We start from the raw sequence: 26,310 nt of genomic DNA, 5'->3' as shown, positions 1-26,310 counted from the left end.
AATACTTCTTGAGTTATAGGCACGCAAACTTTGGAAAAATAATATTTATAGCACCTGGACAGTTATGTTCAATGCAGTTGTTTTGACAGAAGGAAACAAGATGCATCTCTAGTTTCAACATTATTTGTTCTTCAGGCATTTAAAAGAAAAGATGTATCATATTTTAACGATTTACTTCTGAAACCATATTAAAACTCCAATATCTCTGGAACTGAACCATTTAGAGCTTTAATAATAAAGATCCCAAAAGGTATCCCAGTATCTAAAATGGCATTAACATATCTTTAATACTTCTTGAGTTACAGGCATGCAAACTTGAAAAGGCCTGTTCATCCATTTCCGAATGGTCACCATTGGCACATAATGCAACAAAGATTGCTAAAGTCACCAGATTTCACTTCAGACGTACCAATCTCTGTGTAAATATAACATTATGATGCTGTCATCTTTCTAAAGTCAATTTTACAATGCTGTAATTTGACTGTGAATCTCAGGTGAAAACTGCCATTTTCACCTCCCTCTACAAAACAGTGGATTACTCAGTAAATATTCATTCATGAAATTTAATATTTTGGCTTTTGTCACTATACATGTCTATCTTTCTTCAGAAAAAATATTAGAAAAATCAAAAATTCGAGCTGGGGACCTCTGGTTGTGTTGACACAGAATGACCCATGTGTTTATGTGATGGGAGTAAACAAGTTTCTTACTTCCGCAGGTTCCCCTCGATCACCCATTTGTCTCGACGCAGGTTGGTCATACTGTCGATGTTTTTGTCGATCTCACTGTACAAAGACGACAAAGAAAATTAAATCTTGTGCATGAAATGCATAACAAATTTAAAAGGACCTTCTGAATTGATAGTTATATTAGACTATGAAGGAAAGGTGAAATAAAAAAAGTATATATATATATATATATATATATATATATATATATATATATATATATATATATATATACACACACACACAGTGGTGTGAAAAAGTGTTGGCCCCCTTAATGATTTTTTCTTTTTTTGCATGTTTGTCACACTTTAATGTTTCAGATCATCAAACAAATTTAAATATTAATCAAAGATAACACAAGTAAACACAACATGCAGTTTTTAAATGAAGTTTTTTATGAAGGAAAAAAAAAATCCAAACCTACATGGCCCTGTGTGTAAAGTGTTTAAGGTCAGTGTTCATGACTTCACCATAAGAAAGAGACTGGGCAAAAATGGCCTGCATGGTAGAGTTCCAAGACGAAAACCACTGCTGAGCAAAAAGAACATAAAGGCCCGTCTCAGTTTTGCCAGAACACATCTTGATGATCCCCAAGACTTTTGAGAAAATTTTCTGTGGACTGACGAGACAAAAGTTGAACTTTTTGGAAGGTGTGTGTCTCATTACATCTGGCTTGCTGTGATAAATGGAACCACAAATTCTGCTGTCTACCAAAAAATCCTAAAGGACAATGTTCGGCCGTCTGTTCGTGACCTCAAGCTGAAGCGAACTTGGGTTCTGCAGCAGGACAATGATCCAAAACACACCAGCAAATCCACCTCTGAATGGCTGAAGAAAAACTAAATGAAGACTTTGGAGTGGCCTAGTCAAAGTCCTGACCTGAATCCTATTGAGATGCCGTGGCATGACCTTAAAAAGGCGGTTCATGCTCGAAAACCCTCCAATGTGGATGAATTACAACAATTTTGCCAAGATGAGTGGGCCAGAATTCCTGCACAGCGCTGTAACAGACTCATTGCAAGTTATCGCAAAGCTTGATTGCAGTTGTTGCTGCTAAGGGTGGCCCAACCAGTTATTAAGTTTAGGGGGCAAACACTTTTTCACACAGGGCCATGTGGGTTTGGATTTTGTTTTCCCTTCATAATAAAAAACTTCATTCAAAAACTGCATGTTGTGTTTACTTGTGTTATCTTTGATTAATATTTAAATTTGTTTGATGATCTGAAACATTCAAGTGTGACAAACATGCAAAAAAATAAAAAATCAGGAAGGGGGCCAACACTTTTCACACCACTGTAGTTATATAAGACACTGAAGAAAAGGTGAAATGGTTTCCACTCAATTTCCACCATAAGTACGAGTGTGCGATATGACAATTTTTGATCGTGGATGATTAAAATGTCTCCATGATCTGATTTTGAATAAATATGGTAGTATCGTGCTACAGTGTGCCTCCATTTCAATATACTGTACAACACGACATCCATTCACTCACGGGACACTGCACTTATTCGCAATCACAAAAGGACATTATTTGCATGTGCTTTAAAGCCTTGCCGATAAAATAATGTTATTTCGTGCTGAAAGCCTGTCAAACAATGCCTGATTACTTGACTAAGCTATCTTTGGTGTCTGATTCACTAATACTGTCAAAAAACACCAAAGGATTACATATAAACACAGCTGGTTATGTCTAAAGTGAAAGTAAACAGTTGAGAGAAAAACAGATGTGCGCCTGTATATTAGATGCATGCAGCTCTTAAAGCAACAGAAATAAACATGCTGCCGATTGTCATTAAAGGGACAGTTCACCCAAAAATGCAGTCACTCACTTGTTGCCCCAAATCTCTATTCATTGTTTTTCTTACGCCGAAAACAAAATAAGATATTTTAAAGAATGTGGATAACCGTAGCACTTTGATAGTGGGAAAAATAAATAAAATACTATGGAAGTAACTGGGGACCAGCAACTGTTTAGTTACCCACATTATTCAAAGTAAGTTTTATGTTCAACGTGTTATGCTTAAAAAAAAAAACACTGGAGAATAAGTAAATGTGACCCTGGACCACAAAACCAGTCTTAAGTCGCTGGGGTATATTTGCAGCAATAGCCAAAAATACATTGTATGGGTCAAAATTATTGATTTTTCTTTTACGCCAAAAATCATTAGGAAGTTAAGTAAAGATCATGTTCCATGAAGATTTTTTGTAAAATTCCTACTATAAATATATCAAAATGTAATTTTTGATTAGTAATATGCATTGTTAAGAATTTAATTTGTACAGCTTTAAAGGTGATTTTCTCAGTATTTTAATTTTTTTGCAGCCTCAGATTCCAGATTTTCAAATAGATGTATCTCAGCCAAATATTGTCCTATCCTAACAAACCATACATCAATGTTGAGCTTTCATTTGATGTAGACATCTCAGTTTTGTAAAATTTAACCTTATGACTGGTTTTGTGGTCCAGGGTCACAAATGATGAAAAAATTGTCATTTTTGGCTGATAGTATGCTAATAAAACAAAACACAAAGGAAAATCACTCGCTTCTCTTGACTGAAGAACTGTAATACAGTTGCTTCAATAAGAGTCAATGCATAATTTATGCATATAGGGTATATAGTGTTTTATTTGTATATTTATTAATTCAATTTCTTGAATGCTACTGATAAATACATCGACAGTACCTGAAAATTAAAGCACTGTTTGTTATATTTGTAGCCTATATTATGTGTATTTGTAACATGTAGCCTTTTTTTTCTTTTTTTTTTTAAACAATGACAAAGATTTTTTTACCTTTGCCCACTTTGACCTAAATATCTGCCATTCTTCTTGTTTTATATTTTGTTATCTTGTAAGGTTTTGGTTTTAAAATAGGGAAATTAGTTTGGCTGTACTGCTCAGACGACTTTAAAAATAGGAAACCAACATGACAAATAACCGTGAAAAAATCGTGATATGATATTTTTGCCATATCGACCCACCCCTAACCATAAGCATGCAGAGCTAGTGTAGTGATATGAGCACACCTGACCACACTCTTGCCACAGGACAGCTCATTGACCAGGAAGGCCAGTATGGAGGCTTTCTGAGACGGCGTGTGGGCCTGGAAAGCTTTGGTCTTCAGGCTCTCAGCCAGAGGCGCCAGTTCAGTCTGTCCACAGTGAGCTTCCATATAGATCTGCAGCACCTCGGACACATTGTTCCGGTTCAGGCCGATGTTAGTCACATGGTCTCCCAAAGCTGTCTTAGCCTGTAGTGTTCAAAACATCCAAACAAAAGAACAGAGTGATGCAATGAGGAACTCGGTGTGATGAAGGCCGCAAGATAATGTATTCAGAGAGAATTGAATAATCATGGAAAGGCACGGTAATTGAAAGGCAGGGTAAGTCGTTTAATTTAGATGCTTCTTAAGGCAGGTGAGAGGCTTTTTATTAAGACTGTGAACACATGTGAGAATAGTGTAGAGAATCTGCTGAGGGGCTAAGCTGAATTCTCGCTCTTTATTGGAGATATTTAGGTTGACGCCTCAAAGAAAGCCACACTTGAAGAGCAACAGAAACTGAACTCTAGGATAAGATCAGAACATTTTGTGCTGATTTTAGGACACTTAATAGATATACCAGAATCTATGGCTATTTTCATGGCAAGAGCAATGTATTTTAAAAGAAACAAATAGTAGTAAAACAGTAATAATGAAAAACAACTATTGGCAACCAACTCACATCAATATAACAAAGTAAACTATTTATTATTATTATTATTATTATTATTATTATAATATATATATATATATATATATATATATATATATATAAATTAAAAAAATGAAAAATGTCCATTTTAGAACTTCCGAATAAAAACATTACCTAGTGGTAAAAATAAATAAAATTTAAATTAAAAATGTGATTAAATCATGTTTACTGAAAATTAGCTGATTAATGATAAAAAACAAAAAGAGCAGAACAGTTAGTAATGACAAACAGAAACAACAAAAAACGGCCTTTTTTGTATTAATTAAATATTTTAATTTTTTTAAGCAATGCAAAAAAAAAAAAGTTGTTTAAAAACTTAATGGTTTTAAAATAAATAAATAAAAAATAAATAAATATTATTGTTAATATAATCATCTAAATATATTATGCTAGCTGTTGATTGTTAAAAGTCCCAAGTGTAGGTTTTAATGGCTTTTCATATGTCTTTAATGTTAAAACATATATTTAATTCTAATATTTAAAAAAACATCTTGCCATAGCAGAGCTTTATTGCTGTGTAACAACAGTCAACAAGCTAAATAAATAGTTCATGAAACATTTCAGGCCATTTTCTATTGATTACAGCTTTGCTTTTTGTTATTTAAAAAAAAGCATACAAAAATATTAAAATTAAAATAAGAAATTGGAATGATTCATAAATAAATGCATATAAATATGAAGAATTCCAGGCCATTTTCCACTGATTATTGTATTTTGTTTTGTAAGAGTAAATAAAAGTAAATCTAAAAATAGCCATTGATTACTGCTTTGCTTTTTGTTATTTAAAAATAAAAGTATACATAAAAAAAACAAATAAATAAATAGATAGTTCATGAAACATTTCAGGCCATTTTCTATTGATTACAGCTTTGCTTTTTGTTATTTAAAAAAAAGCATACAAAAATATTAAAATTAAAATAAGAAATTGGAATGATTCATAAATAAATGCATATAAATATGAAGAATTCCAGGCCATTTTCCACTGATTATTGTATTTTGTTTTGTAAGAGTAAATAAAAGTAAATCTAAAAATAGCCATTGATTACTGCTTTGCTTTTTGTTATTTAAAAATAAAAGTATACATAAAAAAAACAAATAAATAAATAGATAGTTCATGAAACATTTCAGGCCATTTTCTATTGATTACAGCTTTGCTTTTTGTTATTTTAAAAAAAGCATACAGAAATATAAAAAATAAAATAAGAAATTGGAATAATTCATAAATTAATAAATATAAATATGAAGAATTTCAGACCATTTTCCACTGATTATTGTATTTTGTTTTGTAAATAAAAGTAAATCGAAAAATAGCCATTGATTACTGCTTTGCTTTCTGTTATTTAAAAATAAAAGTATACATAAAAAAAAGAAAATTAATAAATAGATAGTTCAGAAACCATTTCAGGTCATTTTCCATTAATTACAGCTTTTCTTTTTGTTGTTTTAAAAAAGCATACAGAAATAATAAAATTAAAATAAGAAATATAAATAAATAATTTGTAATATATAAATAAATATGAACAATTTTAGCTATTTTCCATTCATTATTATATATATTTTTGAAAAAGTAATTATTAAAAAAATAATATTAAAATAAAAAAATACACGTAAATAAATATTTAATACAATTTCAGTATAATTTTCCACTTTTTGTTATTTCTTACTGTCTTTACTGGAGTTTTTGAGCTCGTGCCTAACAAGCTAAATGTGTAAAATTTTGTGAATCCTGACTTTGCAGAGAACTGTAGAGCTTTATATGGAGTCTGACTGGCACAGATTCTGTGTGGGCCTCTGTGTCTTTAAGTTTGATTTTCTCATGATCTAAAACCTTTTGATCTAAAGGCCTTTGCTTAAATGCTTAAAATGAGACAACTGTGCAGTAAACATGTAAACTCATAGGATGCAAAGCTGAAATTATGACAAATCTATGCATGTGAATGCTCAGGTCTCACCCTGTGTCCTGCAGGCAGTCCTGGGTCACAAACAGCAGCCGACAGCATGCGCACCATCAGGTCCTGGATGAAGCCCATGCTATCGCCCACATTTAGCAGCCCTGCCTGCAGCACGCCGAGTGACGGCACGTCAGCGCTGAGGTCAAACCCCAGGACCTTTCCAAAACACCGCAGGAACTGCATGACCATTAGACAGTCTGAGAAACATCTTCCCGGCAACAGCAAACCCGCTATCCGTGACAGCGCCGGAAGAGGCTGCAATGGAGAGAGACACACTTACACACTGAATTCATTCAAGAAATGCAGTTCAATTTTGGACTGTTATGCGCTCAATATGTGTAATATGGTTGCTAGGTGATTCTTCTGTTACTAGGTGGTTGCCACTACTGGTCTAAACTACTTGGAATGACAGATTTTAAAAAATGTTTTTAAAAGAAGTCTCTTCTGCTCACCAAGACTGCATTTTTTGGATTAAAAATACAGTAAATTTGGTAAAATTGTGAAATAATATTACGATTTAAAATAACCATTTTCTATGTGAATATAATTTAAATTGTAATATATTTCTGTGATGCAAAGCTGAATTTTCAGCATCATTACTGCAGTCTTCAGTGTCACATGATCCTTCAGAAATCATTCTAAGATGCTGATTTAATTTGATCTGATTTAGCATATGAAAATACACATTTATATTTAGACATTTAGCAGACCCTTTTTTCCAAAGCAACTTACAAAAGAGGACAATGGAAGCAATCAAAAACAACAAAAGAGCAATAAAATACAAGTCTTATTTAGCCTAACGCAGTACACAAAGTTTTTTTTTAATTATATAATAAATAAAAACAAAATAGACAGAATAAAAAAAGAAAAAGCAAACTACTGTTAGAGGGCTAAAATAGATAGATAGAACACAACAAGAACAGAGAAGTTAGTGTTAGTTATTTTTTGTTTGTTTTTGTTTTTTAATAAAAAACAAAACAAAAAACAAGCAGTAAGTAAATTAATAAAGATAGAATACAACAAGAACAGAGAAGCTAGTGTTAGTTAATTAGTTATTTTTATTAAAGAAAACAAGCAGTAAGTAAATTTAAAATGTAAAAAAATTAAACAACAAATGAAAGAACAAGAATGGATGAAAAGAGCGTGAAAAAATGAAAAAGAACAAATAAAAGAAAGAAAAAATTAAACAAATGAAAGAAAAATGAAGTTAAAAAGAAAAGACAGAACAAATAGCAAAAGATCTAAAGAAAAAATTAATCTAAAGAAACACAAAAAAGAAAGCAGATAAAAAAATAAAGAACGAAAACAAAAGAAAAAAAAATGACTGAATGAATAGAAAAAAAAAGAATAAATGCAGCAAAAAAGGAATAATAATAATTATTCACAACTTTTGGCTGGTAGTGTACAGAAAAACCATAAGCCAGATTGAATTTAAATTTTAATTGAATTTTCAATTTGAAATTAGAAAATTTTGCATAACGTTTGGTGCCACTAATAGTGCAGAAATACTTCACTTAATATTTATATTTGGTTGTGTATAAAATGATTTAATGGCTGCTGTGATTCACCTTGTGGTCAGACAGACACATGTCTTCATTGGGTTTGTTCAGCTCTTTGGCCATCTCCAGCTCTAGCCGCCTGAGCTCCAGTTTGCGCTCCTTGTTCAGTCGTTTCTCATCTCGTTTTTCCTGTTTCAGTCGCTCTTTCTCCTGCAGAAACATTTAAAAAGATTTGAAAAACCTTGTATGCCATGAATGAGATTGATTTTCTCATTTATAGTCTATATGATTGAGCGGGTAAAGGATCAGAGGAGAACAGACATACTAAAAGAGAGATGAGGAGATGAAAGGAGGAAAAAAGAAAGGTGAAATGATAAAAGGAGCTGTGTAACACACCTCAGCTTTCTTCCTGGCCTCCACCGCCTTCATCAACATCACATGCTGCCGACGTCTCTCCCGCTCCTACAACAAACACACAGACATTACAGACAGAAGGGAATAAACTAAAGAAACAACTATACAGGAAAGAAGAGAACAAATGAACAAATTAAAGTGACTTATAAAAATAAAACAATGAAAATAGAACAAATTAAATAATGGAAGTAAAACAAATGAAGTGAACAAAAACAAATAAAAAAAGGAATACAAATTTTACAATATCTAAAGAAATAAAAGAAAAAGGAAATACAAGGAAGGAAGAAAATAAATAAAAATAATGAACTGAAGAAAAAAAAACAAGAAAAAATTATGATTTAAAAAATTTAAGTATGAAAGAAATAATAAGAATGCATGAAAACAGCATGAAAAATGGAAAAGAACAAATAAAAGAAAAAATAAATGAAAGAAAAATGCAGTTAAAAAGAAAAGGCAGAACAAACAGAAAAAAAGACCCAGAAAAATTAAGAAACACAACAAAGCAAGCAAATAAAAGGGGAAAAAACTAAAAACTAAAAAATGAACAAAAGATAGATTGAATAGAAAAAAGACAACAAACACATGAAGGAACAAACTAAATAACAAGAGAATAAAAAACAAAAAACAGCAAAAAAGAAAGTAAATCAGAGAAAAACAAGATTAAAAAATATATAGAAAAAGAAGTTTAAAGAAACAAACTGAACAAAATCATGACAAACAAAAATAACAAAGGAATGAGCAAATTAAATAAACAGAAAAGACAACAAAAAGGAAAAGCAAAAGATCTAAAGAAAAAAGAAATCTAAAGAAACAAAAAAGAAAGCAGATAAAAAAAGAAAACAAAAACAAAATAACAGAACGAATAGAAAAAATAAAGAGAAAAATGAATAAAAGAAACAAAATAACATAAGCAAAAATAAACAAAACACCAAAAGAAAAAGTAAAAATGAGGAACTGAATTAAACAATGAAATGGAACAAAAAACGAAAGAATGTAAAACAAGAAACAAACAAAAGACAGAATAAAATTAACAAAACAGACCCTGGACCACAAAATCAGTCATAATTTATTTTTTTTAAATGATACTTATACATAATCTGAAAGATGAATAAATAAGGACAAATAAAATAGAATAATATTTAGCCGAGACCCGAAATCTGAAAAATCTAAAAAATCTAAATACTGAGAAAATCGCAAATGGAACACGATACTTAACAGCCTAATGATTTTTGGTACTAAAAAATATAATTTTGACCCATACAATGTATTAGAGCCTATTGCTACAAATATACCCATGTACCTAAGACTGATTTTGTGGTCCAGGGCCACAAATTACAAAAGACATATTGTATACTGAATAAATGACAACATTGCAGAAACATGAAAATTTAGTGAAGCTTCAGCAGGTTAAGAGCCGAGAGTCTGCAGAACTACAACAGATCTGTTAACCAGCGCAGGTCAGTCCGTCACTTCCTAAACATCTGGATGAAGCGTGAGTTATTCCAGGTGTTACATAACAAGCTTAAGGTTTCTACGGGCAGCTTGAGCTCTTTAGTGCAGGACAGACCAGAAGAGATGGAGGAAGATGTAAACGAGTCCACAGAAATCTCTAAACGTCATCAGCATAAGATTTCAACAAGGCTTGAAATCACTCACTCCTGAGTGGCACTTTAAAGCTTTAGGAAATGATTTTATTGTCCATTTTAAATCTAAAACAACACAAAATTTCAGGGGCTGGATGTTCTCCAATATTACAAACATTAGAGGCCACACAAATGAAAACCAAGCAATAATCACAATGAATGATATTGAGTTGAAGGCTTGATGATATGAATCTGGATGCACACAATACAGTTTCCACCAACACAGATGGAAATATTGTGACTAATGTCTGTTAACAGATATAGAGGTTTACGGCTCTGTTCCAAAACAGTGAGCTGCCTTTTAAGGGAGCATCCTAACTGAAATGAAAGCCTCTACTATATATGACAAGTCCTGCATGTTGCTAAAGAAACAGCTCTCTAGTTTTTTTATAAAATATCTGCCAATACAAAATACAAACACCAATAACAGGTAAAATTAATTGAACTACTAATTTAAATGAAACAAAATAATTTTAAGTGCTGTAGAAACCAAGTAACCAAAGTTAGCTTAACTAAAAACAAAGTAATTTTTTTTAAATAAAGCTGAAAAAAAAAACATAGTTGGTTAAAACTAAAACCAAACAACAATAACTAGACTGTCATACACTACTTAAAATTATTTAGTAAAATTAAATTAAATTAGTAGTTTAATTAAAGCTGCAAAAAATGCATATACAGTTAAAATATTAAAATATAACAATTAAATAATACAATATTAATAAGTATAAATATTAAGTATAAATGTTAGATGAAAACGTAATAATTAGAAATGTTGTTTTTGGCAACCAACCAAAATAAGTTTAAATTGAAGCAGTAAAATGACTAAAACTACTACATAGTAGTATTATATAAATGATTAAATATAGTATTTTAAATAGTAAAATGCAAAAGAAACATTATAATATTAATTAAAATATAGTTGATGTACTAAAATTACTAGAACTAAAATATTAAATAAAATATGAAATCAAAATGATAATATTATTGTTAAAAATAAATAAAAATGACAAAAGGACATACAACTGAAAATATAAAAATAAAAGCTAATTCAATGTTAATAAATACCAAAATGGTACCTAAATTAGGGCTTTGAAATCGATTAATTGTGATTAATCAGATCCAAAATAAAGATTTGCATTTACATAATATTATGCATTTTTATACAGTATATAATGTTTTATATTTACATAGCATTATATATATATAGTTATCTTAAAAGCAATATGCCATCTATAAAGCCTAACAATGCTTCCTACATAGGCAGCTCACTATATTTCAGAAAAGAGCCCATTTGTCTCTCCTTCGGCAGGCAGATGAAAGCAGATGCAGGGCGTCATGCAGGAGAAATGCGAGCGCAGTCAAAGCATTCAGAGCAAAACACCCGAATCACAAGCATTTCACAATGTGTTAGATGTAGAAAATTAAACATACCCATACCATATCTAGTCTATGTCTCTCCAACTCCTGCCAGAGAGAGTTGGCAAAGGCAAGAACAAAAAAATAAGTAAATAAATCAATGCATACAACCTTATTGAGCAACTCCCAAGTAGACCGATTACCCAAAATACATTTAGAGGCATAGCTGAGCCAAAATAGTCAATTCTTACAATGATAAATGACAGAATTCATTTTTGGCTAAACCATTCCTTTAAAGTAATCAAATCAAAGAATAAAAGCAAGAGATCTGAGGCATTATTCAGTGAAATACTGTTTGTGAAAGACGTCTGCTCATACCTGGTGCTTCATGATGATGGCCTGCTGTCTGCGCAGCTCCTTCTCCTTCGGACGGAGATAAAAATAAATTAAAACTCGCAAATAAATCCTTATTTCCATTACTGAGATGGGAGAGAGAAAGAGATGCAGATGGAGGGATGTCATAAACAGATAGGATTTTCTCCAGTTATTTCCGTGCTATATTGCAACGCCTGGGTTTTGATTGACAGGCGTATAGTCGAGGGGCGCATGAGTGTTAATGCAAAATGAAAAATAGAGTATCACTGCTGTCTCGGGTCTCACTCAATCTTTCACAGAAACACATCCCCAAATGTTACAAAAATGTGCACTAGTCTAGTATCTCATATTTTTTGCACCTGGGTAATTACTCATTTGTGGTGGCACATACTGCTGTATGCATGTTTGCAAAATGTTTGCATGTTTGTATTCTATAGGGTAAACCCAATTTGTGCACTGTTAAGTGTTAAATTTTTGTTTTAAATTACATGTTTAATTGCATTTTAACAAAATATGCATGTTACCGCCATACCTCAGAGAGGTATCATGGAATACAATTACAACAATATAACATTTTTAACAAGTGGGTATATTGTGAATATAGATTTTATTTAACATGTACAATTTTATTAAATTGTTTTAAAAATAATTTTTTGTTATATCTAAGAAAAAAGTTGCGTCCCCCAAATTCACCATAACACCACAGATACACTGCAAAAATGCATTTCGTACTTGAAACGTCTTGTTTCCAGCCAAAATATCTACAAATTCTTGAATCAAGAAGGATTTTCTAGACAAAATGATTGTTTTCAGGAAAAACAAGTCAAAATTAAGTAGGTCTTTGCTTAGAACAAGCAAAATAATCTGCCAATGGGTTAAGGAAAAAATCTAATTTCAAACAGAAATATATATTATATCATTAATATATCATTATATATCAGTATTTATCAAAATGTTCATTTACCATTAATATGGAAGGAAATGTTTTCCACGTGTTTTTTAGACCCTTAGAACGAATGTATAACTGAATTATTAAATACAATTAAATGTATACTAAAAAAATTAATTAAAGTCTTTTAAGCCACCTTTTAATTTAGGGCCTTTTAATTTTTATTTGTCCCTAAATTCTGTGTTTTTCATTTCATTTATTTTGTATTATTTAACACAAATGTATCATAAAAAACAGTGTCAAATTTAATGGATTAATAAACGTTTAACAATTTTCCAACCTAGGATAATAGCTTAATCATAACAATTATTGCTGTTATTTGTAAAATCAAATTACTTGCTGTTTTTCTATCCCAAGTAACCCAATGTCTGACTTTTCTCTTACTGGGTGCATTGTTTTTAGCAAATTAAGTAAATACATTTTTAAATAAACCAACAAACCTTTATTCGTTTTTCAGCTTCTAGTATTTTGGCATTAGCAGCCTCTTCTTTCTTTCTTCTTTTAGCCTGTGAACAAACATATTTGACAGAAGTTACAGAACGTATTTTACTTGTGTAGTACAGTATGAATTACAGATGCAATAAACTTATACCTCAATATTTTACAGCCTTTTAATGACATTTGATAGATATATATTGTTTTATTGATCTTTATCAGATGTTTGAAATCAGTCATTGTAGAGAAGCATGTATGAAATGTTTAATTTAAGATCTAAAATCTAGTTAAAATAATCAGGGGATTTTTTAATGTTAACAGTCAGCCTAAATTTCTATTCATTACGAGATAACAGATTAAAAAACTCTCTGAAATAGACTGTTGAACCTCTTCTTGGAAGAAATGACCGATTATTATTACAAGCATGTGCCTCAATCGAGATGACGATCACCTTTATCGCAGTCAATTAAAACATGAAAACACAAGCAGGGTTTTAAGTGCCTTAAACTCTGAAAGAATAAATTAAATCACATTTAAATGATTGCAATTAGCAAATTAGTTAAAAATAATATTGTTTTCTGTTAGATTTATTTTTCTTACCCCATTGGCGGATTATTTTGCTCGTTCCAAGCAAAAAAACACTTAATTTTGACTTGTGTTTTCAAGACAATTTTTACTCGTCTAGAAAATCCTTCTTGATTTAAGAATTTTTTGATATTTTGGCCAGAAACAAGACAAAAAATCGAAGTAAGAAAAGCATTTTTTGCAGTGCAATAGTAAAGTAATAAAAACTGATGACAATGCTGGCAGCTTTTCCAAAATGTTCCACTCCATTATAGTTTTAATTAAAAAAAAAAGTAATTTATTTTGCATGTAGACAATTTATATTTGTATTATATTTATACTATTTTTAAGTATTTATTATATTTACTATTATTAATTTGAATTTATACTATAACACATTTTTTTTTTTAATTTTAACATTTTAAATATTTATAACTATTTGTAAAAATTTCTCACACAAAGTTGGAATCTTTTTCATTAATTTTCACTCAAGATCTTTTTTTTATTAAACTATTAATTGCATGCATATAATTGTATATTTGTATTACATTTATATTATTTTAAGTATTTATTTTATTTCAAGTATTTGTTTGTACTGTCTAAGATTTAGAAAAATGTACATTTGATAGTGAAGCGGATCAAAAAATGTAATCAAAATTGAGAGCGAGAATGGGTATTGTTTTGGTTTTTTAGGACAACTTTGATTCAAATGTTCACTACTGTACTGTAATTTATATTTACTATTATATTTTTAAATTTATGTTTAAGTTTTTAACTATTTAAGTATTTAATTTTAATGCATATAAACTTAAATATACTTTTAAATATATGCTTTATAAGTACCTGTCATTTATTTTTTAATTAAAAACAAAAAAATTTTGCATGCATAAAATATATATTTGTACTATATTTACACTATTTTTAAGTATTCATTTGTGGTACCTCCAAAATCTGCCGAGCACGGAGTTCCTTCTCCATACGGACCTGCTGGATTCTCTTGAACTTCTCCTGTAATGGAAAGCAGGAAAGACAGAGAATGAACTGCGGTCTGGATTTTCACTGATGAACTGTGAAGCAACAAGCATCTTATGCATCAACCATAAAGGCTTCTCTAAAGTGTCAAAAACGACAATACACATGCATAAACACAAACGACAAATGAGAAAACATGGATGCTTCTGACCTGCTGTTTGAGAATCTTCATTTGTTCCTTGTGTTTCCGCCGCTCTTCTGCCACCATGATGGCTGAAAGTGCAACAGAAATGGTGAGCAGGTTTAACAAGTGTATTAGAAACTAGAAACAAACTAAAACTCAAATTCACCTTGCTGTCTCCTGGCCTCTTTAGCCGCTCGTGCCAGCGCTTGCTTCTCCAGCTTACGCATCAGCTTCATCTGAGCCGCCTGCCGTGCAATTTCTGACAAATACAGGTTAACTTTAGAGATAATTTAATATACAGCAAGTCCAACTATAGACAGGGTTTCTGCATGTTTTATGAAGGTAATTTAAAAACTTTTTAGGACCTTTTTAAAGGAGTAGCTCACTTGCAGAACAAAAATTTACAGATAATGTCAATGTTTTTGAGGAAAACATTTCAGGAATTATCTTTATAGAGTGGACTTCTATGGTTGAACTTTCAAAATGCAGTTTCAACGCAGCTTCAAAGGGCTCTAAATGATCCCAGCTGAAGAATAAGGGTCTTATTTAGCAAAACTATCAGTCATTTTCTTAGAAAAATGTAAAAATATTAACTTTTTAATTTCAAATGCTTGTCTTGACTACCCTAACTGTCTTGAACAGGACCACACAGAGTACACATGTGCATCGCAGAGCTAGACAAGACGAGTATTTAAGGTATAAAGGTATATAATTTTTTTTTTAAGAAAATGGCTGGTTGTTTCACTAGATAAGACCATTCTTCCTTGGCTGGGATCGTTTAGAGCCCTTTGAAGCTGCATTTAAACTGCATTTTAGAAGTTCAAACTCACTGGCACCATAGAAGTACACTATATGGGGATAATTCTTGAAATGTTTTCCTCAAAAAACACAATATCTTTACGAATGAAGAAAGAAAGATATGAACATCTGGGATGACAAGGGGGTGAGTAAATTATCTGTAAATGTTTGCTCTGGAACTACTCCTTTAATACCAGTTACAGAAAATTTTAAGAATAAATCAAAGGGAACAAGGTAAACACAATGAGTGGCATTAGCAGCAATATAGAAATATATTCGATTAGCCAATATGGAAATAATTTTCACTGTAGCTTTTGATCACACTGCACAAAAGCGATTTTCCTCATCAGTATTTTTGTCTTGTTCAGTGCAAATGTCTAAGAAGTTAAGAAGTTTTGTTTTCTGAGAAATGCCTCAAAAAATGCAAATATCTGCGAACGGGCTCAGGAAAAAAAATCTACTTAGCAAAGCACAATATTTAATCTTGTTTATTATTGTTATTATCATTATTATTATTATTATTATTTCTTGTTAATTTTGTTCAGTTTCTCAAATTACAAGATGTATTTTGCACCACAAGTAAATTTAGAGATGTTTAAATATTTGTATTGAAAAGACAAAAACACTGACATATTTTACATAAAATATTTAAAAAAAAATGCAGTATTTTTTTGTATTTATTTATTTATTATTAATCTTTTTTTTTGCAGTGAATGCAACATTTAACTTGGCAAACCATGAATTTGTGAATTTAAAAAAACTTTCTGCCCTGATTTAAGACCTCTTCATTTGTGAAAAGGCAAATTAATACTTTTTAAGACACACAGAATCCCTGTATAGAGAACAAGTGAAAACATCTTATGTGAAGATTCTTCAAAAAAATTTTGGGTGAACAAAATCTTTTAAAACATTCTAAAATCTTCATTCCAATTTGAAATGTTTTAGTTTCACTTTCTTATTAAAACAGATAAGATAATGTGTGCATTTGTGTCTTGTTTTGCATCAGTGGTACCCTGGGCCTCCAGTTTGCGCAGTAGTTTGGCCTCAGAGCTGCTGAGAGCATCAGCTTCGCTCTCGTCAGGCGCTCTGCTTTTCCTGCGAGAGCGAGCGGGGTCAGCGGCAGGACTGCCTAGAGGTTCAACATTCTTGAGACGACCCCGTCGACCTTCCATCGCCAGGATACGAGGAACGACTTCCTCCTCCTTTAGTAAGCACCACTGTAACCCCTGAAGACGACGTAAAAATAAATCGAAATACAATGTCACTTTCCCCTTAGCAAATCAAATCATATTTCTTCAATCTATATGGGGTAATCTACAGAATTGGTCGGCTGTCCCACAACCAAAAAACACATTTAAAAGAATTTAACTATTTAAATCTTAGATGTTTATTAACCCTTAAAGACCTAGAACATTTTTGGGGCACCTGTACGTTTTTTTTTCCAGACCTATTCTAGCAGTCAGCATCAAGTGCACAACTTGATGCTGACTGAACTTTATGTCTAGCTAATTTAAAATTACCGGTTTTATTTTGTTTTCTCTAAAAATTAGTGAATTTCCAGAATTTTAGGAAAAAACGCTAGCAACAATTTTTACTGCATACTCAAACAAAAACTCCTGAAGTTTGGATTTTTTGTACCGTAAATCCTCTAATATTGGCCTGTATTCCATTAGCGGCTGGGTCTCCAACATTGGCCGGTCTTGCTGTCAGCTGAGGTAAATAATGGCCGGTCTCTAATAGCGGCCGGGGCTATTAGTAGAAACAACGTTTGTCTGGGCAGCACAGTATGTGAGCGGAGCGGTGTAATTTTGAATGGAGGGAGGAGAAGTCGGAGCGTTGTGGTCATAGCAGACACAGTGTTATATAATCGCAAAACACAGTAAAAAGGTTACTTTTTCAGATAAATATATTCTTAATCTGAGTATGAACAACAAATAAGAACAGTGTAGGAAGTAGTGAAAACTATTGCACAAATTGTCTTGTGCAACAAAAATATAAACAGTCCAAATTATTCACAAACTACACACACAATGAGAGAGAAATATACCGAGTGCAATAGAAAAAATAGTGCAAATAATCTTTACAAACTATACAAGAATTAGTTACGTAATATAACAACCAAATAGATGGATCTGCTGACTGTAGTCTGAATCTATTTTACCGGGACATCGCCTAGTGACGCCAAAACCTAAACTCCAGTGCTTTATCCGATATCTACTGCGGTTTCATCCTTGGTTTTGGTTTGTGCTATGTCAAAGAGCTCTGTCGTGAGTATTTCTGTGCTTTTTCAAAGAATGCGGTCATGCAAATGTGTTATTTTGCTTTTGTTTTCATGCACGCAAGAAGCACTTTACTTTCACTTTGCTTTTGTTCAGATTTGCAAAGAATCATGCTAATCGGTGGTTCAAAAGACTAAAACCTATGTTTATTGGTTGAATAGATGACAGTTTGAACCAATCTGGGCACGGGGGTGGGACTTAGCATCAACAATCGTTCCTGTTTGGCTGAGAGGACCGAAATGCATTGGTTTTTTATCTGACAAATCAGTGCTGAGGAAATGTGATGACGTAATCACGCTCACTACAGAGCCTATAAATATATGGGACAAATGCGAGACAAATGTGATATCACTGAAAAGAGTAGACTCTGTGCATTATTTTAGCTTTCAGAAGCCAACTTAATAAGAGATAATAAACAGCAGAATAAATTACCTGCGGTCCATCTCTGGCTTCATAGAAGTCACCAACCTTTATTTTAGCACTGAAGCTAAAATGATCCCGTGTAATGTCGCTTATGCCGTTTCTGGTCAGATACTGTGAGGGGTAAAAGAACGTAGGATCAACAGAATGCTAGCATCAGTCATTAAATAGCAACATAAGTTTTACATGATCATCTCTTGCCTTAATGACGTCAGGATACTGTCTGATCTTTCTGCCGCATGGAGCGTAATACGCCACTTCTCCCCGCAAACGTCCAGACATGTTTGTGATTCGCGTCTCTCTCTGCCATCTGCAAACACAAAGAGTTTTCATTTTATGCTCAAGACGCATAAGGTAAAGCCATGCAGAAATGAGACAACTGTAAACCATCTGTGGGCTGATTTGTGCAAAATCTATTTGTCCAACCATTCTTTATTTTTTCTATTCCAAAGAGAATTTAGCTTTAAACGCTGATGTTCATCACTGTTTTCAATGCAGTTAAATAAATCACGGTGTTGAATTAGTTACATTTGGTCAAATGAAGTCACATTCAGTGCAAACAATAGTGTGAAGTTCATCAAATTACGAAGCAAACTTGATTTGAGGCGAGACACTGCAGGTAAATAGGGTAAAACAAAATTAACTAATAGTTATAATCAAATTAATAGTTACCCAGATGTTTGATTACATTAATAATTGCAGATTTATTTTGTATTACAAGTTGTAAAAAAAATGAACCATTATTTAATAAAATATGCATTCATTTGTATACATTTCTAGTTCAAAAATATAAACACTGGATCAAGTCAGTCTTGAAATTATTGTTTAATTTGTTTAAAGTCAAATGTTTACACAGAGGGGATTTTGGGTCTCTCATTTTGTCACTCCATAATTCAGAAAAAAACTTTGAACAGACAGAAAACCATGTATTTTTTAATTTTTGGGGGGAATAATATATAGATATATAGATATAGACGGGAATTAAAAGTTTGGTGTGTGTAAGTGCTACTGAAGATTTATGACTCAGTGTAGAAGAAAAAAACTCTTTTTGAGAAAAAAAGCATTTAAAATGTGTATTGTAAATTAAATGCATTGACACAAATAGATAAAGTGCAATAAAAGAAACACTTAACAGTGTCTTTTGGATGTTTTCTTCTCACTAGTCTGAAAAATCACTTGAAAAAACCAAAAAGCCCAAAATCTCAAACTTGAGAACGGGAATGAAAAAACTGCGTTTTTGCCTGCAGTATCTCCCCTTCATTTCTTTATTTAAAACAGCAGTTTTGTGTGATTCTTCAGGTAAGTCAAATGGAAAAATCTTAAATCTAAAATTTCACCTAGGGCACCAACAGAGCCTGGGCCGGCCCTGAATCTGGATGACTTTCTCAAAAAATTCTATTTAAACTTTAGTGCATTGCTCTGACATACAGTTGCATAGTTAGAAGAAAATGTGTATGTTGTGGGTCTAAAAGAATATTAAAATGTATGCAAAATGTATGATATCACACAAAAAAAGGGAAATGTATGATATCACACAAAAACAAAGGAAATAAAGTCAAGACCCACCCATATTCTAGAGGTTTCCGCAGTGCACATTCATCTGTGACTCTTCTCCTTTTGCCTAGGAAGATGGCAGATAAGCAAATATATAATTATAAGAAGTAGAAATGTAGTGGTCAACTCATATGGATGATTTATATGACAGCAAATTATTCGATTCAAAGATAGAAAAAACACATGCATAACAATTCCTGAAATTAAATGTATATTTATTTTTCCATAATATTTACTTAATGATATAATTTGAAAATAAATAAATATATTAAAAAAAAAAAATAATTTGACAAAAAAAACTTTATTTAGACGGCAACAAATATATATTTATTTTACAAATAACGAAACTGTTACAAAGTACTCATATTTATTTTACAAAATATTTACTTAATTATAAAATAATTTAATTATAAATTAATTGTAAAAAATATTATGAAAAAATTATTTGAACTTGATAAAAATGAATCTGCAGGAAAAACAGATTAATTTAGATGGCAACTTCTTGATTATTTAATTCTCTAAAAGTTTTTCATAAATAAATTACTAAAAATATGACACTCAGTAACTTGCTAATTTTGTGCACAGTGGGAATAACATTTTTTTTTAAATAAAGACAAGTTAGCAGTAACTTTATATATAGTACCCAATGAATATTTAATATTTTTAGTTTTTTTTATAACTATAAATATTATGTCAAATATGTAAAATAATGTAAATTGAATTACTATCTTAAAAAAAAAGTCGTCAAAATAAAAGTCCCACATAGCTGAAATAAAAGCCAAACAGATATATATCATAATTTAAACCACTTGTGAAATTATGTACACAATTTAAATGCACATAAGATCAGGATGATGTTTGCTATGCTAACTATGCTGCTCCTTTTTAATTAACTTGACAATAGATTGCAGGTTGTTAATATCCATAAGAACACTTATTTACAATACCTGGGGGTGTGGCCACACTATAAGATAAAAAAGCTGGACTGTGATTGGCTGAATTCCCAGAGCTGGTCACAGTGGTCGGTGTGGCTGTGGCAGGTGTTTTATTAACCTGTAGATTGAGAGGGGCGGGGCTAGTGCTGTGGGAGGAGTCTAGCACAGATGTTGAGGATTTGGTAAGTTTGAGTGGTGATCTATCCATTTCTGAATCTGTGTCCATCTCTTCATCTTTACCATCATCATCATCATCGTCAGAATCAGTGTCTAAACTGCTGTTAGAGTCTACAGGAGAGAAAACAATAGGAGAGTATGTGTTTACTCATATATGTGACCTTGGACCTTAAAACCAGTCTGAAGTAGCACAGGTATATTTGTAGCAGTAGTCAAAAATACATAGTATGGGTCAAAATCATTGATTTTCCTTTTATGCCAAAAAAATCTATAAGGACATTTTGTAAATTTTCTACTATAAATATATCAAAACATAATTTTTGATTAGTAATATGCATTGCTAAGAACTTCATTTGGACAACTTTAAAGGCCATTTTCTCAATATTTTAGCTTTTTAGCACCCTCAGATTCTCAATTTAAAAAATTATATAATTATATAATTTGAAAATAAATAAATATAAAAAAAAATTAATTTGACAAAAAAAAATCTATAAATTGAAAAGATATTATTTTGGAGGCTACTATAAATATATCAAAACTACATTTTTGATTAGTAATATGCACTTCTAAGAACGTCTTTCGGACAAATTTAAAAGCAATTTTCAATATTTTTCAATATTTCTCAATATTTAGATTTTTTTGCACCCTCAGATTCCAGATTTTTAAATAGTTGTATCTCAGACAAATATTGTCCTGTCCTAAAAAAAAACCATACGTCAATTAAAAGCTTTTTAGATTTCATTATTGAGATGATGTATAAATCTCAATTTCAAAAAATTTACCCTTGGGACTGGTTTTGTGGTCCAGGGTCACATGCATAACAGTTCCTAAAATTAAATGTATATTTATTTTACAGAATATTTACAAAATTATATAATTTAAAAAAAAAAAATAATAATAATAATAAAAAAAAAATCTATAAAACGAAAAGATTATTTTAGAGGCAACTTTTTGATTCTGTAATTCCATTAAAATATTTTTACAAATAACAAAACTGTTACAAAGAATTCATATTTATTTTGTAATAAATTCATTTTGTAAATGTTCTACCATAAATATATCAAAACTTAATTTTTGATTAGTAATATGCATTGCTAAGAACTTCATTTGGACAACTTTAAAGGCAATTTTCTAAATATTTAGATTTTTTTTTTGCACCCTCAGATTCCAGATTTTCAAATAGTTGTATCTCAGCCAAATATTGTCCTGTCCTAACAAACCATACACCAATGAGAAACTTATTTAGAATTCATTATTGAAATGAAAAATCTCAGTAAATCTCAAAAAATTAACCCTTAGGACTGGTTTTGTGGTCCAGGGTCACATGCATAACAATTCCTAAAATTAAATGTATATTTATTTTACATAATATTTACTAAATTATATAATTTGAAAATAAATATATATAAAAAAAAATTTAGACAAAAAAAAAATCGATAAAATGAAAAGATTATTTTGGAGGCAACTTTTTGATTCTGTAATTCCATTTAAATATATTTTACAAATAACAAAACTATTACAAAGAATTCATATTTATTTTTGTAATGAATTAATTTTGTAAATTACCTACATAAATATATCAAAACTTAATTTTTGATTAGTAATATGCATTGCTAACAACTTAATTTGAACAATGTTCAAAGGCAATTTTTGCAGTATTTAGATTCTTTTGCACCCTCAGATTACATATTTTCAAATAGTTGCATCTCAGCCAAATATTGTCCTGTCCTAACAAACCACACATCAATTGAAAACTTATTTAGATTTCATTATTGAGATGATGTATAAATCTCAATTTCACAAAAATGTACCCTTGGGACTGGTTTTGTTGTCCAGGGTCACATGCATAACAATTGAAGTTAAATGAAGTTAACTGAAGTTAAATGTATATTTATTTGACATAATATATACTAAATTCTATAATTTGAAAATAAATAAATATAAAAAAATTCAATTTGACAAAAAAAAAAATCTATGAAATTAATTACTTTTTGATTTTGTAAGTCCATTAAAATATTTTTTTTTTTACAAAAAACAACTGTCAACTGTTACAAAGAATTTATATTTATTTTGTAATGAATTTATTTTGTAAATTTCCTACCATAAATATATCAAAACTTAATTTTTGATTAGTAATATGCATTGCTAAGAACTTCATTTAACAACTTTAAAGGCAATTTTCTCAATGATTTTTTTGCACCCTCAGATTTTCAAATAGTTGTATCTCAGCCAAATATTCTTTTGGTGGGTCAGGGTCACAAATGAATGTGAAAAAAAAAACACTTATACCTTACCATTAGTTCATGTTTATTAATTAATTGTAGTTAACTAAATGTTAAACAATAACATTTGATCTGAATAATCAAACATCACACTGACCTGAGAGACTATCATTTGAAGCGTCATTTTCATCCTCGTCCTCCATCAACGAATCATCAGAGTCTTTAATGTCTGGGAGCTCAGACTCTGCCCCCCTGAAGTGCTCCACCAATGGCGGCCTCTCTCTCTTCAGCGTCCTCTGCCCTGTTTGACAGCCTTTCCCTCGGACTGCTCCGGGAGTCAGACTGGGCGAGGTAGAGGTGCGACCTGTGGTGGTGAGGTTGATGGGAGTGTTGAACGCAGGGCTAGTGGCAGCCAGCAGTGGTTTATCAGGGGCGCGTGAGCTCTGGGAGCGAGGTTTGGTGATGAGGGCCAGGGGAGCGTCCTGCACTGCACCGGGATGGAGGTTCTCAGTAGGAAGTGAGGGGAGGAACGGATTGTTCAATGGAGGTTTCTGGCTGCTCTGTGATTCCTGTGCACCTCTCAACGGTGGAGGAAAGGCCTGAGGTAGAGATGACTGACGGGACAGAGAGATGCAATTACTTCATCTGTCATTCTTTGGGATTCATTCACTTGCTGAAATGAACACAGCCTTCATATGCACAAATACTGAAACAAATATGCATCTAATATTTTCAAAACATAATTTAGAATTTGTTTCATTATAATGCAGAAGATTGTTTATATGTACACTACCGAGCAAAAATGGGATTGAGTTTATGTGATTAAAAATACAGCAATTGTGTGTAATATTGTGAAATATTATTACAATTCAACATAAGTGTTTTCTGTTTCAATATATTAAGGGGCCAAGCACCGAAGGTGAAATAGCACCTATTGTATCCATTGGTGTTCCTATTAATCTTCTTCCGCTCTGGAAGTCTATGGTAGCTCAAGGAACTGCTTGTGGGAACATTATGAAATTTGGCACACTGATAGAGGACAGTCTCAACAGTAACCATAGCAAGTTTCGAGTCTCTAACTCAAACTCTCTAGCGCCACCACTTTTCTAAAACTTCACTCGTGTTTATGCTAATCACTTTTTAATGGAAAATTCTGAATCCTTGGCTCATGCCAGTCGAATGAACACCAAAATGTAAAAATAGTAAAGTTCATAAAAACCTACTTTTTCAAACCCGACCTAGATGGTTTGTCTGATTTTCACCAAAATTGGCTCAGATCATCTTTAGACCATGCTGGCAAAAAGTTATGGAATCCAAGTTGATTACTCAAACATGCACGAATTCTACGAAAAGCACGCTAAAATGGATGTGAGGCTATATCCCCTCAATGATTCGGTGTATTGAGACCAAACTTGGTGTGTGATATAACAAGCATGACCTGAGGCTACCTGCACAGGTTTGGTGCAGCGCCACCTAGTGGTCAGGAGATACGAAAAATGGCTTTTTTGGCTTATAGCTTCTGAATAGTTTGGCCTATATGCTATATTTTACAAATGCATTGGCGTATCGCTACGAAACGCGGTACGTGTCTGCGGCACCATGCCCCGACAGTACACAAAAAGTTTGGCCAAAAGTTATAAAGAAATTTTAAAAAATGCTAGGATTTGATTAAATTGGCCTCTCAATATATTCCTTGGTTCTTGCCAAGAACATCAATATCAATTATGCCAAAATTGGCACAACTTCCTGTTCGCCATTTTGATGAATGTTGCAAAACATACTTTTTAGAACTCCTCCTAGACCGTTGGCCTGATTTTCACCAAATTTGACTCAGATCATCTTCAGACCATGCTGGCAAATATGGATTTTGTGTCGAAATACGAAACAGTTTTCGTTTAACCCATCAACAGCCTATTGTAATGAAACTGGTCTCAAAATATTCCTTATTATGTCATAGTTGGCCAAACTTCCTGTCCACCAATTTGATTTTTGTTGAAAACCTACTTTTTTTGAACTCCTGCTAGATTACTGGCCCGATTTTCACCAAACTTGGCTCAGATCATCTTTAGACCATGCTGGCAAAAAGTTATGGATTTCGTCTCAAAATATGAAGCGGTTTTCGCTTAACACTTAAATGAATTTTCTGGAAAGAAACCAAACTGCATCTGAAGCTCTATCTTTGCAAAGCTTTGACATTTTTACACCAAACTTCGCATGTGCCATTGTCACCTCACACTGATTACACCACATCAATTATTGGTTAAGCGTGATAAACCATTAATTAACCATTCTGAAATTTCCAAAAATGCTAATAACATTTGATTGCACTACCTATTGAAATTAACCTGGTCTCAAAATATTCCTTAGGTCATGCCAACCACATACATACATAGTTGGCCAAACTTCCTGTCCACCATTTTGATTTATGTTGAAAACCTACTTTTTCGAACAACCTCCACAACAGTTTTCACCAAAATCGAGTCAGATCATCTTCTGACTGATAAAAAGTTATCCGTCAATAGACAAAACCATATTTGTACAGCACCGCAACAAATGTGAGGCATGACTCCAAAATTACTCTGAGGTTGTATCTCTGCAGTGATAAATTTCAATCATATTAATAGTGACTGTATTTGATTTTTCAGCCGTTTCATTTAAAATAATAAATACGTCTTTAATAAGTCTGATGCTGCCAGACATGCTGGCATGATATATCTTGCTTTATTTGTGCTTGGCCCCTTAATTGCTGCTTACAGCTATATTTTATTCCTGTGATGCAAATGCTGAATTTTCAGCATCATTACTCTTCAACATCACATGATCCTTCCGAAATCATTCGAATATGTGACCGTGGACCCACAAAACCAGTCATAAGTAGCATGGGTATATTTATAGCAATAGCCAAAAATATATTGTATCGGTCAAAATGATCGATTTTTTTAATGCCAAAAAATCATTAGGATATCAAGTAAAGATCATGCTCCATGAAGATACTTTGTAAATTTCCTACTGCAAATATTTGAAACTTAAATTTTTGATTAGATCTTCATTTGGACTACTTTAAAAGCAATTTTCTCAGTATTATTATTTTTTTGGCA

The 26,310-nt window shown here is 31.8% G+C and overlaps 1 protein-coding gene across 1 annotated transcript in view; it reads right to left on the bottom strand.

Annotated features, from left to right (window-relative positions):
* Positions 1-490: 490 nt before the first annotated feature.
* baz2bb (bromodomain adjacent to zinc finger domain, 2Bb) overlaps positions 491-26,310 on the bottom strand; it is a 46,725-nt gene continuing 20,905 nt past the window's right edge. Inside the window, 18 exon segments of the mRNA XM_073845146.1 lie at positions 491-520; positions 647-785; positions 3,759-3,982; positions 6,437-6,691; positions 8,005-8,145; positions 8,332-8,397; positions 11,424-11,456; positions 11,727-11,771; positions 13,113-13,178; positions 14,614-14,679; positions 14,855-14,916; positions 14,994-15,086; positions 16,638-16,851; positions 18,337-18,438; positions 18,526-18,634; positions 19,891-19,945; positions 20,826-21,101; positions 23,370-23,826. Of these exon segments, the coding sequence (XP_073701247.1) occupies positions 491-520; positions 647-785; positions 3,759-3,982; positions 6,437-6,691; positions 8,005-8,145; positions 8,332-8,397; positions 11,424-11,456; positions 11,727-11,771; positions 13,113-13,178; positions 14,614-14,679; positions 14,855-14,916; positions 14,994-15,086; positions 16,638-16,851; positions 18,337-18,438; positions 18,526-18,634; positions 19,891-19,945; positions 20,826-21,101; positions 23,370-23,826 (2,433 nt within the window).

This window comes from Garra rufa, chromosome 8, assembly GCF_049309525.1.
Source record: "Garra rufa chromosome 8, GarRuf1.0, whole genome shotgun sequence".
Classification (NCBI taxonomy): Eukaryota; Metazoa; Chordata; class Actinopteri; order Cypriniformes; family Cyprinidae; genus Garra; species Garra rufa.
The sequence above is the reverse complement of the archived record's forward strand: the minus strand, read 5'-3'. Positions and strand labels throughout refer to the sequence as shown.